The 15,125-nt window shown below is 40.0% G+C and overlaps 1 protein-coding gene across 5 annotated transcripts in view; it reads right to left on the minus strand.

Annotated features, from left to right (window-relative positions):
• nfyba (nuclear transcription factor Y, beta a) overlaps window positions 1-15,125 on the minus strand; it is a 35,582-nt gene that overhangs the window by 18,584 nt on the left and 1,873 nt on the right. For all 5 annotated transcript variants that reach the window (XM_062066247.1, XM_062066244.1, XM_062066245.1 and 2 more), the window contains exon 2: window positions 8,581-8,677. In XM_062066247.1, coding sequence (XP_061922231.1) covers window positions 8,581-8,677 — 97 coding nt within the window. The remainder of the gene's footprint in view (window positions 1-8,580; window positions 8,678-15,125) is intronic.

A 15,125-nucleotide genomic window follows, 5' to 3' on the forward strand; every position in this document is an offset into this window, starting at 1 on the left:
TACAAAGGGCCGGATGCGGCCCGCGGGCCGCACAATGCCCAGGTCTGTCCTAGCTCCTCTGCTGGCTCCTAGCTCCATAGAACACGCCAATACAATTCAAACACCTGATCAACACACACAATCACTCAGCCCAAAAGACCGTTCACCTAACCCAAGGTTCATAAAGCTTATATATTTAAACAAAGTTACGCACGTGACGCGCACGTACGGTCAAGCGATCAAATGTTCTGGAAGCCAAAGCTGCATACTCACGGTAGCACGTCTGCGTCTTTGTCATCCAAATCAAAGTAATCCTGGTAAGAGTCTGTGTTGTCCCAGTTCTCTACAGGCGTCTGTGTATCGAAGTCAAAAGTCCTCCTGGTTAGAGTCTCTGTTATCCGAGTTCTTCCATCTTGACTGCATCTTTCGGGAATGTAAACAAAGAAGCGCCGGCTATGTACGTGTTGCTGCTGACTTCCCTCGCAAAATAGACGCTTCGCACCGACTACTTTCTTCTTTGCTTGCTCAGCTTCTTTCTCCATAATGCAATGAACAAATGACAACAGATTCACCAACACAGATGTCCAGAATACTGTGGAATAATGACATGAAAACAGAGCTATTTCGTATTGACTTCAATGGTGTCCGAATACTTCCGTTTCAATGATTGACGTCACGCGCATACGTCATCCTCAGAGGCGTTTCGAACCGGAAGTTTAGCGGGAAATTTAAAATTGCACTTGATAAGTTAACCCGGCCATATTGGCATGTGTTGCAATGTTAAGATTTCATCATTGATATATAAACTATCAGACTGCGTGGTCGGTAGTAGTGGCTTTCAGTAGGCCTTTAAATAGGGTTGTATTAAAAATGCTTTGAGTAGTTTCTTGTAATAAATAATATTGAGTTAAGTAAAACTGCAGTTGCATTAAATGTGTTTTTTTCTGTCAAAATTAAAATACCTCGAAGTGTTTCCCGACGATGTTGAGGGCCATTTGACATGTTGTAAATAACATGTCACTATCTTACACCTGTGCTAATGTGGGTCTATCCCAAATAATGTATTCATGATTATTGAATGTAATTTTGTAAAAATCCTTATAAAAAATTTTTTTTTTCACTAGGCAAAACTCAACAGCCACAAGCACGACAGACTAAAACGAAAACTTCCAATGGAGACAAAGTTGCTGAATGCAGTAGAAGAAGATGTCCAGATAAAGAAGAGACTTCTGAACATGATGGAGACATCAGAGAAGCGATCGTCTGACAATTTAGACAAACTAACATCAAATTACTACGTCATAACATTGACTTACTAATAATGACATACTTAGTACCTCAGGTAACTAGGACTGTTTTGTGTTTTGTTTATACAAAACCCGTTTCCATATGAGTTGGGAAATTGTGTTAGATCTAAATATAAACCGGATACAATGATTTGCAAATCATTTTCAACCCATATTCAGTTGAATATGCTACAAAGACAACATATTTGATGTTCAAACTGATAAACATTGTTTTTTTTGCAAATAATCATTAACTTTAGAATTTGATGCCAGCAACACGTGACAAAGAAGTTGGGAAAGGTGGCAATAAATACTGATAAAGTTGAGGAATGCTCATTAAACTTATTTGGAACATCCCACAGGTGAACAGGCAAATTGGGAACAGGTGGGTGCCATGATTGGGTATAAAAGTAGATTTCCATGAAATGCTCAGTCATTCACAAACAAGAATGGGGCGAGGGTCACCACTTTGTCAACAAATGTGTGAGCAAATTGTTGAACAGTTTAAGAAAAACCTTTCTCACCCAGCTATTGCAAGGAATTTAGGGATTTCACCATCTACGGTCCGTAATATCATCAAAGGGTTCAGAGAATCTGGAGAAATCACTGCACGTAAGCAGCTAAGCCCGTTACCTTCCATCCTTCAGGCTGTACTGCATCAACAAGCGACATCAGTGTGTAAAGGATATCACCACATGGGCTCTGGAACACTTCAGAAACCCACTGTCAGTAACTACAGTTGGTCGCTACATCTGTAAGTGCAAGTTAAAACTCTCCTATGCAAGGCGAAAACCGTTTATCAACAACACCCAGAAACGCCGTCGTTTCGCTGGGCATGAGCTCATCTAAGATGGACTGATACAAAGTGGAAAAGTGTTCTGTGGTCTGACGAGTCCACATTTCAAATTGTTTTTGGAAACTGAGGATGTCGTGTCCTCCGGACCAAAGAGGAAAAGAACCATCCGGATTGTTATAGGCGCAATGTTGAAAAGCCAGCATCTGTGATGGTATGGGGGTGTATTAGTGCCCAAGACATGGGTAACTTACACAACTGTGAAGGCGCCATTAATGCTGAAAGGTACATACAGGTTTTAAGGCAACATATGTTGCCATCCAAGCAACGTTACCATGGACGCCCCTGCTTATTTTAAGCAAGACAATGCCAAGCCACGTGTTACATCAACGTGGCTTCATAGTAAAAGAGTGCGGGTACTAGACTGGCCTGCCTGCAGTCCAGACCTGTCTCCCATTGAAAATGTGTGGCGCATTATGAAGCCTAAAATAGCACAACGGAGACCCCCGGACTGTTGAACAACTTAAAGGCCTACTGAAAGCAACTACTACCGACCACGCAGTCTGATAGTTTATATATCAATGATGAAATCTTAACATTGTAACACATGCCAATACGGCCGGGTTAACTTATAAAGTGACATTTTAAATCTCCCGGGAAATATCCGGCTGAAACGTCGCGGTATGATGACGTATACGCGTGACGAAGTCAGAGTAACGGAAGTTATGGTACCCCGTAGAATCCTATACAAAAAGCTCTGTTTTCATTTCATAATTCCACAGTATTCTGGACATCTTTTGCAATGTTTTTAATGAACAATGAAGGCTGCAAAGAAGACAGTTGTAGGTGGGATCAGTGTAGCAACACAACCAGGAGGACTTTGTTGGAGCGCTAGCCGCGCTAGTCGCCGACCTCACCTTGACTTCCTACGTCTCCGGGCCGCCAAACGCATCGGGTGAAGTCCTTCGTCCTTCTGCCGATCGCTGGAACGCAGGTGAGCACGGGTGTTGATGAGCAAATGAGGGCTGGCTGGCGTAGGTGGAGAGCTAATGTTTTTAGCATAGCTCTGTGCAGTCCGGTTGCTAAGTTAGCTTCAATGGCGTCGTTAGCACAGCATTGTTAACCTTCGCCAGCCTGGAAAGCATTAACCGTGTATTTACATGTCCACGGTTTAATAGTGTTGTTGATGTTCTATCTATCCTTCCAGTCAGGGGTTTATTTCTTTTGTTTCTATATGCAGTTAAAGCAAGATGCTATCATGTTAGCTCGTAGCTAAAGCATTTCGCCGATGTATTGTCGTGGAGATAAAAGGCACTGAATGTCCATTTCGCGTTCTCGACTCATTTTCAAGAGGATATAGTATCCGAGGTGGTTTAAAATACAAATCTGTGATCTACAATAGAAAAAGGAGAGTGTGGAATCCAATGAGCCAGCTTGTACCTAAGTTACGGTCAGAGCGAAAAAAGATACGTCCATCACTGCCTCTCAAGTCATTCACTGTAACGTTCCTCATCTACGAATCTTTCATCCTCGCTCAAATTAATGGGGTAATCATCACTTTCTCGGTCCGAATCTCTCTCGCTCCATTGTAAACAACGGGGAATTGTGAGGAATCCTAGCTCCTGTGACGTCACGCTACTTCCGGTACAGACAAGGCTTTTTTTTATCAGCGAGCAAAAGTTGCGAACTTTATCGTCGATTTTCTCTACTAAATCCTTTCAGCAAAAATATGGCAATATCGCGAAATGATCAAGTATGACACATAGAATGGATCTGCTATTCCCGTTTAAATTTTAAAAAATCATTTCAGTAGGCCTTTAAAGGCCTACTGAAACCCACTACTACCGACCACGCAGTCTGATAGTTTATATATCAATGATGAAATCTTAACATTGCAACACATGCCAATACTTATAAACTTATAAAGTGCAATTTTAAATTTCCCGCTAAACTTCTGGTTGAAAACGTCTATGTATGATGACGTATGCGCGTGACGTCAATCGTTGAACCGGAAGTATTGGTACACCATTGTATCCAATACAAAAAGCTCTGTTTTCATCTCAAAATTCCACAGTATTCTGGACATCTGTGTTGGTGAATCTTTTGCAGTTTGTTTAATGAACAATGAAGACTGCAAAGAAGAAAGTTGTAGGTGGGATCGGTGTATTAGCGGCGGACTACAGCAACACAACCAGGAGGACTATGAGATGGATAGCAGACGCGCTAGCCGCCGACCTCACCTTGACTTCCTCCGTCTCCGGGTCGCCGACCGCATCTATGATCGTCGCTCCGTCGATCGTTGGAACGCAGGTGAGCACGGGTGTTGATGAGCAGATGAGGGCTGGCGTAGGTGGATAGCTAATGTTTTTAGCATAGCTCTGTGAGGTCCCGTTGCTAAGTTAGCTTCAATGGCGTTGTTAGCAACAGCATTGTTAAGCTTCGCCAGCCTGGAAAGCATTAACCGTGTATTTACATGTCCATGGTTAATTGTATTGTTGATTTTCTGTCTATCCTTCCAGTCAGGGGTTTATTTATTTTGTTTCTATTTGCATTTAAGCCCGATGTGCTATCACGTTAGCTCCGTAGCTAAAGAGCTTCGCCGATGTATTGTCGTGGAGAAAAAAGTCACTGTGAATGTCAATTTCGCGTTCTGGACTATCATTTTCAAGAGGATATAGTATCCAAGGTGGTTTAAAATACAAATCCGTGATCCACAATAGAAAAAGGAGAAAGTGTGGAATCCAATGAACCCTTGTACCTAAGTTACGGTCAGAGCGAAAAAAGATACGTCCTGCACTACACTGTAGTCCTTCACTCTCACGTTCCTCATCCACAAATCTTTCATTCTCGCTCAAATTAATGGGGTAATCGTCGCTTTTTCGGTCCGAATCGCTCTCGCTGCATTGTAAACAATGGGGAAATGTGAGGAGCCTTTCAACCTGTGACGTCATGCTACTTCCGGTACAGGCAAGGCTTTTTTATCAGCGACCAAAAGTTGCAAACTTTATCGTCGATGTTCTCTACTAAATCCTTTCAGCAAAAATATGGCAATATCGCGAAATGATCAAGTATGACACATAGAATGGATCTGATATCCCCGTTTAAATAAAAACATTTAATTTCAGTAGGCCTTTAAGCTGTACATCAAGCAAGAATGGGAAAGAATTCCACCTGAGAAGCTTAAAAAACGTGTCTCCTCAGTTCCCAAACGTTTACTAAGTGTTGTTAAAAGGAAAGGCCAGAGGAACTACTTTTAGCAGCGCATTGATGACAGAGCGCTAACCTGCTTATGCTGCTATTTTGACATATTGAGCTGCTGCATCGCCTCTGAGTTGGTGAAAGTTAATTCTAGATTATAAATCATGCCTCTCACCTGGATAGTAGAAGGTTGTGGACATAAACCTTTTAAACGGTAAATACTTGTATAGCGCTTTTCTACCTTCAAGGTACTCAAAGCGCTTTGATACTATTTCCACATTCACACACACTGATGGCCCTAACCACGACCCATCAGGAGCATGGGTGTCTTGCCCAAGGACACAACGGGACGTGACTAGGACGGTGGAAGACGGGGATCGAACCCAGAACGCTCAGGTTGCTGGCACGGCCGCTCTCCCAACTGAGTCGCCCCGTCCCCCAATTTAGACCCGTAGATTGTGAAGAATTTTTTTTTAACCCTTTGTGAGGATGATGATGAATTGTTCATGTAAACGGGAATATATATAAAACATGCCGTTAGTCTTTCTCCCAGTGAGCAGACATTGTACAGTAAGTGTCAGTACCTAGCATTGTCCCACCCACACAACCATCTGATTGGTTACAGCCAATCAGCAGTGCGTATTCAGAGCGGTAACAGCCAATCAGCAGTGCGTATTCAGAGCGCATGTAGTCAGTGCTTAGCGTTTAGCAGGTAAGCATCAGGCTGCGGACTCCCCCCAAATTATAATAAACACCTCGCAGTCAACTACTAGTAACATCCCTATGAGCCCGTTGACCTTCTAGAAATATAAAAGGCAGCTCAGCTCGCTCGCAGTCCTGGCTTGAGGTGAAGGCTAATTCGCTTCTAGCGTAATGTTAGCTCATTTTGCGGTGTGTGTGTGTGTGTGTGTTACGGACAGCAAAGCCCTGTCTGTCTGTTATTTCACTTTACCTTTTTCTGTGTTGAATGAGCTGTGTTGAAGCAGCAAAAAAAGACATTATATTAAATGAATAGTTTCTGTCTCTGATAGTTGATATAATAATGTAACTGCATCATAAAGCTTACATGAACTCCATGGTGTTCAGGGATGAATAGTCTCTCCTATTGCTATTGTACCATTTTTTCAGCTATAGTTACATTAATCATTAGTAATGGAGCAGCCTAGTTTTGAATGGCAGGGTCCCTGCTATCACATGTTGATAAAAATATAACATTTACATGATAAATCAACTACAGGCTTCCCAAATGCTGTAATAAATTAAGCATGAGGAGTTGACTTGAAACTGTTAATGTTGCACTTTTTATATGTAGAAGAAAAGTTTTGTTATTTTATTTAATCTGAGCAACAACTTGAGGCAGTTTAATGTTGATTAACGTGGGCAGAATTATTATAGTGTTCCCAAAGTTAAAAGGATAAAGCCATTGTTTACAAATTTGGTAAATAAATAACCAAAAAATTTATATTTTGTTGTTTTCTTACTGTACCGAAAATGGACCGAACCGTGACCTCTAAACCGAGGTATGTACCAAACCCAACTTTTTGTGTACCGTTACACCCCTAGAACGTTGTGATGAGCCTGTGACATTTATACACCGCTGTATGCTTAAAATGATCAAAATATGTAAATATTACATGTTATTATGTATGTTACTAGATTACATATATGCGTATATATAAAACGATAGAGATTTTTGGTTGCTTTTAAGAGTACTTTATAGGCAGAGCGACTACCATTAGCTTCATTGTTAGCTGACTTTTGCTAGCGTTTATTTAAAGCGCTCTAAAAAAAACTCCATCAAGGTTTTAAAAACATACTGTAAGTATATATTTAATGTAGTAACATTCATATTAACATGTGAAATGTATTTTTAATCATTGTAAGCATACAGCGGCGTATTAATTTCACAGACGCGTCACAACGTTCACTTTCCCTTCAACAACAACACTACTAATCATGGCAGACTTGAAGAGACACAACAGACATAATAAAACAATCACTTACTGTACAATGTCTGCTCTCACCGCAATAAAGACTGCTGGGATGTTTGTATCTTCTCCTTAACATGATCAATTAATTATAATCCTCACAAAGAGTTAAAAAATAAGCGCCTACTATATTCTACTATCCAGGTGAGAGGCATGATTTAGAATCTAGAATTAACTTTCCCCAACTCAGAGGCAATGCAGCAGCTCAACATGTCTATATAGCAGCATAAGCTAGTTAGCTCTCTGTGATCACGGCACAACTAAAAGTAGTTCCTCTGCATTAGCACTGATAATAAAATCGCTAATACTTGTTATTATTTAGGTCACCACAAGTAAATGGAGTATTGTTGGCACTTTTTTGGGAAAATGGATTACACCCATTAGCACCATTGCTAGCCACGTAAAACAATGCAACAAAATAATAATAATAATAATAATAATAACAATACATATGTGTTCTTGTCTCACATACGACTAGTGAATGATGGGCAACATTTAGTACAGTTCCCCTTTAAAAATGTGTTTTTTAAAAGGTAACTTTAACAGGAAGTGGTTTAATTGCATCATCTGCAGGTGAAAAAGAGTGCTGCAGCTATAATTCCAGCAGAGGGTGCTGTCTCCAAGTCAATTCACTCAACATTCTTCAGCAGGAAGATGCTTTGGACAAAATGTGACATTTTAATGCATATTTTCAAGTATAAAGTAAACCTGCTCAGTGGCCTAGTGGTTAGAGTGTCCGCCCTGAGATCGGTAGGTCGTGAGTTCAAACCCCGGCCGAGTCATACCAAAGACTATAAAAATGGGACCCATTACCTCCCTGCTTGGCACTCAGCATCAAGAGTTGGAATTGGGGGTTAAATCACCAAAAATGATTCCCGGGCGCGGCCACTGCTGCTGCTCACTGCTCCCCTCACCTCCCAGGGGGTGATCAAGGGTGATGGGTCAAATGCAGAGAATAATTTTGCCACACTTAGTGTGTGTGTGACAATCATTGGTACTTTAACTTTACAAAGTTGAATATACCATGCCTGTAATTGTTTCTGTAAGTGGAAAAACATTTTTTTAAATGCGTTTAATAGCTAAGAGGCATATTAAAAGGGTTAAAGTATTATTTTTAGGGATTTATATGGGTGCATCTGATTTTTTTTTTTTGCCTTTGACTGTAAATCTACTGTACAATATTGGTGTAGGAGTAACAATCAGCCACCAGATGTCAGTATTTCCCTTTTATGGCTACAAAGAACCATAAAGAGACAAGAGGTTTTGTAGTAATGCAATATCTCATGTGCGCTCTTCGTTATTTTAAGATAGTAAAAAAACAAAAGCAAGAGCATACCATCACCATCTTGCTGGAGCACGTAGTGTGTGGATGGTATGTACTCCCCAGCGATGCCCAGCTGGGAGGCGTCAGTAGTGGAACCGTCCCCGTCCATCTGGGACAAGAAATCATCACACATCTTCAGTTAAAGACACACACAACATATCTAATTTGGCGTCTAATTGCCACTTGGATGACAAACTGTTGCTGGGCTTTCCAGTCATGTGACTGGTTTGGGTTAAGTCCAATAAAATATCTCTCTCATCAAAATAGTAAGCAGAATATTTCAAGGGAAATAATTACTTTTAATCCAGGTTTTTTGTTTTTAAAGGTGGAACACAACTATTAGGCAAGAGTTTGTGGCACTTTTGGTAACATATTTGATTTTATGCACTTAAAAAGTACAATGGAATTACATTTTCAGTATAAACATGCATTAAAATACTTCGATGAATCAAACATGTAGGTATGTGTGTATTGGCCGCTGGCTGGATCTCCGCAGTGCTGACTAAGCGTTGCACTCGAGTAGCGTCAATGTTTTTGCTTATGTACTTGGTGTGCGTGTTTTGACACACATCATGCGCCTCGACTCTGTCCACCAAACGTTTTACACTGTGTGTGAATGCACAAACGTGCGCTTTGTTGATGTTATTGATTTGCTGGACTGCTAATCAGGCATATCAATGCTAACATGCTATTTAGGCTAGCTGTATGTACATACTGCATCATTATGCCTCAATTTATAGGTATATTTGAGCTCATTTAATATCCTTTACTTGTATCCTCTTTGTATATCATTTAGTATTGCATGTCTCATGACACATTATCCGTATGTAATAATGGCTGCATTTCAGATAGTTGTTTGTGTGCCACGTTGTTCCAGACCACAGCAAACATTACCTAGCTTGCCAAAGATTGTAATAAATCTATTAAAAGAAGACAGCCTGTTGTTTCCTTTAACTTGGATACACACATCTATATCTTTGGCCATTAAAAGCCAGTAATTTCCAGGAGTTATCTCACTTTTTGAGTAGCCTCTGATTTACTAATAGTTTCTAATGTTGTAAAAATGTGTAGACTAAATTTCAACATTTCTGTCAAGGAAGATTTGCTACAGTCTGCGACACAGTCATTTTGATAGTAGGCTATTATTGCTAATATAGACACTTACTGTACGTCATGTGTTGCTTTCATTATAACACTTACAGTATATACGGCTTTTCATTTTTTGCGGCTCCAGACAGATTTGTGTTTTGTATTTTTGGTCCAATATGGCTCGTTCAACGTTTTGGGTTGCCGACCCCTGCCCCATACCAACCTTTTAAAAATGGGGTAAATATTGTCAAAGTCATATGACATTTTGAAAGTCTGATTTACCAAAAACGGTCACAGCTAAAATCCTGAGCCCCTTTGACTTTGCATGGAAGAGGTTAGTACTAAAAATGTTATGGCAGTGGTTTACATTTCAGGATCAAACTTCATATTTATCACAGACAAATGACACTTATATCACTGCAGTCATCTTTACAAGACCTGTCTGGTTTCACGTAAATCCACAGTTGGCGTTAACGCTCTTTTTATGTCTTTTTACGCAATGAAATCAGAAGTCTGAGCGTCCCCCGGACGCTGATTATATTTTATTTTTTACCAACCCTGCCTTCTCCGGGTCAAAACTCCAGTTTTTTATCGATTATCGCTTTCCGCCTGTTTTGTTTTGCTTATATTTGACGAGTCAAATTTCCGTCCCCATTTATTGCGTTTTTATTGGTCGTCTTCAACCGCCTGTTTTGTTTTGCTTATATTTGACGAGTCAAATTTCCATCCCCGTTTATTGCGTTTTTATTGGTCGTCTTCAAAGTAATGAGCTTTCCAGTACAATTTCTTAAATTTTGATTCGCCGAAGGTTTTATCAATCACAAATACTGCCTCCGTTTTCTTTGACAAAAAGGGCAGAAAACAAACCAACAAAAAAACATTTAAAAAAACATTTGAATTGACGGATAGATCCGAGGTTGATGTAGACTCTAGAGATTTAAGCGATAAATACGTAATGTATGTATGCCCTGGCCCACGATTATCATCATTTAATGACCGAAGCAAATAACTTTGTACACTTTTATACTGAAATAATTACACCTACAATTTATTAAATAAAAATAAAGAAAAAACTACGATTTTGAATTTGTTATTACATGTTAAACTATAGTTGGATATTGTTCAGATAAGTTACATTTAAGAACTTGCACACAAAGCAACACTTGAGGTGAAGTGAAGTGAATTATATTTATATAGCGCTTTTCTCTAGTGACTCAAAGCGCTTTACATAGTGAAACCCAATATCTAAGTTACATGTAAACCACTGTGGGTGGCACTGGGAGCAGGTGGGCAAAGTGTCTTGCCCAAGGACACAACGGCAGTGACTAGGATGGCGGGAGCGGGGGATCGAACCTGGAACCCTCAAGTCGCTGGCACGGCCACTCTACCAACCGAGCTATGCTGCCGCCCCGTGACTATGACGTGTGCATTTTCCACGCATGGAAGTAGGAGGGGTCATTGTTGTGTGTGGACACGGATAAGGTTAGGTGGGATTTACCCTGGATGCCCTTATCCGGCTTAGTGTAAACAGGGCCCAAATCAAGAATGATTAGAGCTGCACATATGAATTTAACCCTTGTGTAATGTTCATATTGTTGTTACTCAGCCAGCGTTTGTGGGTCTGATGGACCCGTCGCATTTTGTGGCTTTTAATGCCTCACAATCAAACACTTTTATGTTAAAATACTGAACAGATGTTTACCTTATCTCAATAAACATATGTTCAGTATTTTAACATAAAAAAGTGTTTGATTGTGAGGCATTAAAAGCCACAAAATGCAACGGGTCCATCAGACCCACAAACGCTGGCTGAGTAACAATACGAACGTTGCACGGAAAATTTCTCTGCCAGTTTCTGCATCCCACAGGGATTCTTCTTTTGTGTTTCTGCACCTGCGGTTCTCACACAAGGTTGCAACATTGTTTGTCAACACTGTCTGCTCTCATTTTCTCGCACATTTGACATTCTGATGTTCCGTGTACCTACACTCTGTCCTCCTCCTGTCTAGGCCTGCTGCGTGTGTGTGTGTGTGTGTTTGTGGTACACAGAACATCAATTTCCACACTTCTATTAGACCCGGACATCTTATATGTAATAGAAAAGTGTAGGGGGGGGGGGTGTATGGTTTGTGGTCATTAAATATGTATTCTGATATCTGTTCCATCCATCCATCCATTTTCTACCGCTTGACCCCCCAGGTGACGCAGGGGGCGCCGGAGCCCATCCCAGCTGCACTCGGGCGGAAGGCGGGGTACACCCTGGACAAGTCGCCACCTCATCACAGCTGATATGTTCTTCACAGAAAATTAGCCAAAGTCAGTGAGTCTCAGTTTGAATAATTAATTAATTGCAGCATTTTTCTTTTAATAAAAAATGAAAACGGGTCCCACCAGGATCTTATCGAAGGGAGGGAAAATCATGGGGTGTGATTAGGGATGTCCAATAATGGCTTTTTGCCGATATTCCGATATTGTCCAACTCTTTAATTACCGATACCGATATCAACCGATATATACAGTCGTGGAATTAACACATTATTATGCCTAATTTGCACAACCAGGTATGGTGAAGATAAGGTCCTTTTTAACAAAATTTATAAAATAAAATAAGATAAATTAAAAACATTTTCTTGAATAAAAAAAACAATTACGTAGAAACTAGTAATTTATGAAAATGAGTAAAATTAACTGTTAAAGGTTAGTGGACCAGCAGCACGCACAATCATGTGTGCTTACAGATTGTATCCCTTGCAGACTGTATTGATCTACATTGATATATAATGTAGGAACCAGAATATTAATAACAGAAAGAAACAACCCTTTAGTGTGAATGAGTGTGAATGGGGGAGGGAGGTTTTTTGGGTTGGTGCACTAATTGTAAGTGTATCTTGTGTTTTTTATGTTGATTTAATAAAAAATAAAAAATATTTTTTTAAAAACCCAAAAAAAACGATACCGATAATTTCCGATATTACATTTTAACGCATTTATCGGCCGACAATATCGGCAGGCCGATATTATCGGACATTTCTAGGTGTGAGGAGTACTCTAAGAAGTTGAAGTGGGGCGGCATAGCTCGGTTGGTAGAGTGGCCGTGCCAGCAACTTGAGGGTTCCAGGTTCGATTCCCGCTTCCGCCATCCTAGTCACTGCCGTTGTGTCCTTGGGCAAGACACTTTACCCACCTGCTCCCAGTGCCACCCACACTGGTTTAAATGTAACTTAGATATTGGGTTTCACTATGTAAAGTGCTTTGAGTCACTAGAGAAAGGCGCTATATGAATATAATTCACTCACACACTCACCACAGGCTTAAAAAAAAAAAGAAGAAAAAAACTCCAAAAGTATCTACGCCTCACCTGGTGTATAGTTCACCGCACGTCAATGAATATATACTAATTGATTGAGACTAGAGATGTCCGATAATATCGGCCTGCCGACATTATGATAAATGCGTTAAAATGTAATATCGGAAATTATCGGTATCGTTTTTTTATTATCGGTATCGTTTTAGTTTTTTTTTTCTTTCTTTTGTTTTTTATTAAATCAACATAAAAAACACAAGATAAACTTACAATTAGTGCACCAACCCAAAAAACCTCCCTACCCCATTTACACTCATTCACACAAAAGGGATGTTTATTTCTGTTATTAATATTCTGGTTCCTACATTATATATCAATACAGTCTGCAGGGGATACAGTCCGTAAGCACAATTGATTGTGCGTGCTGCTGGTCCACTAATAGTACTAACCTTTAACAGTTAATTTTACTCATTTTCATTAATTACTAGTTTCTATGTAACTGTTTTTATATTGTTTTACTTTCTTTTTTATTCAAGAAAATGTTTTTAATTTATTTATCTTATTTTATTTAAAGAGGACCTTATCTTCACCATACCTGGTTGTCAAAATTAGGCATAATAATGTGTTAATTCCACGACTGTATGTATCGGTATCGGTTGATATCGGTATCGGTAATTAAAGAGTTGGACAATATCGGATATCGGCAAATAGCCATTATCGGACATGCCAAGAAACAACCCTTTTGTGTGAATGAGTGTAAATGGGGGAGGGAGGTTTTTTGGGTTGGTGCACTAATTGTAAGTGTAGCTTGTGTTTTTTATGTTGATTTAATAAAAAATAAAATTAAAATAAAAATTAAAAAAACGATACCGATAATAAAAAAAACGATACCAATAATTTCCGATATTACATGTTAACGCATTTATCGGCAGGCCGATATTATCGGACATCTCTAGGTGTGATGAGTACTCTAAGAAGTTGATGTGGGGCGGCATAGCTTGGTTGGTAGAGTGGCCGTGCCAGCAACTTGAGGGTTCCAGGTTCGATTCCCGCTTCCGCCATCCTAGTCACTGCGGTCGTGTCCTTGGGCAAGACACTTTACCCACCTGCTCCCAGTGCCACCCACACTGGTTTAAATGTAACTTAGATATTGGGTTTCACTATGTAAAGCACTTTGAGTCACTAGAGAAAGGCGCTAGTGACTAAGAAGCATGCGTCGAGCTCATAGAGCAAAACCATGTGTCGGTGCGCGTACCGCTTTTAGAAAGTCACGTGACCGATCATGAGCTGTTTGGGTCACGTGACCGATATGCGAACTGTGTCGAACTGACGCCTGCGCGCCAAACTGTGTTTATAAGGAAGCTCATCTGCCAACGAGATGTTGCTGCCAACAGAATCGCCGCACTTCTGTCGTTGGTCATTTGTCATTTATCGTCGTCGGAAATCATGGAGCAGCCTCAGCCTCAGGCAAAAAGAAAGATTTCCGCCGTGTGGGAATATTTTGATCATACACTACCGTTCAAAAGTTTGGGGTCACATTGAAATGTCCTTATTTTTGAAGGAAAAGCACTGTACTTTTCAATGAAGATAATTCTAAACTAGTCTTAACTTTAAAGAAATACACTCTATACATTGCTAATGTGGTAAATGACTATTCTAGCTGCAAATGTCTGGTTTTTGGTGCAATATCTACATAGGTGTATAGAGGCCCATTTCCAGCAACTATCACTCCAGTGTTCTAATGGTACAATGTGTTTGCTCATTGGCTCAGAAGGCTAATTGATAATTCGAAAACCCTTGTGCAATCATGTTCACGCATCTGAAAACAGTTTAGCTCGTTACAGAAGCTACAAAACTGACCTTCCTTTGAGCAGATTGAGTTTCTGGAGCATCACATTTGTGGGGTCAATTGAACGCTCAAAATGGCCAGAAAAAGAGAACTTTCATCTGAAACTCGACAGTCTATTCTTGTTCTTAGAAATGAAGGCTATTCCACAAAATTGTTTGGGTGACCCCAAACTTTTGAACGGTAGTGTATATCGGGAAAAAAAGGTATTTGTGTTAATTTCCTTGTCGTTTCATCCTGTTCTCTCAAAGTTTCCACCTGATCTATGAGAATTCAAAATCTCTTCAAAATGATTCTTAGTTTACTATTCATATTTTC

Source organism: Entelurus aequoreus, linkage group LG12, assembly GCF_033978785.1.
Source record: "Entelurus aequoreus isolate RoL-2023_Sb linkage group LG12, RoL_Eaeq_v1.1, whole genome shotgun sequence".
Lineage (NCBI taxonomy): Eukaryota > Metazoa > Chordata > Actinopteri > Syngnathiformes > Syngnathidae > Entelurus > Entelurus aequoreus.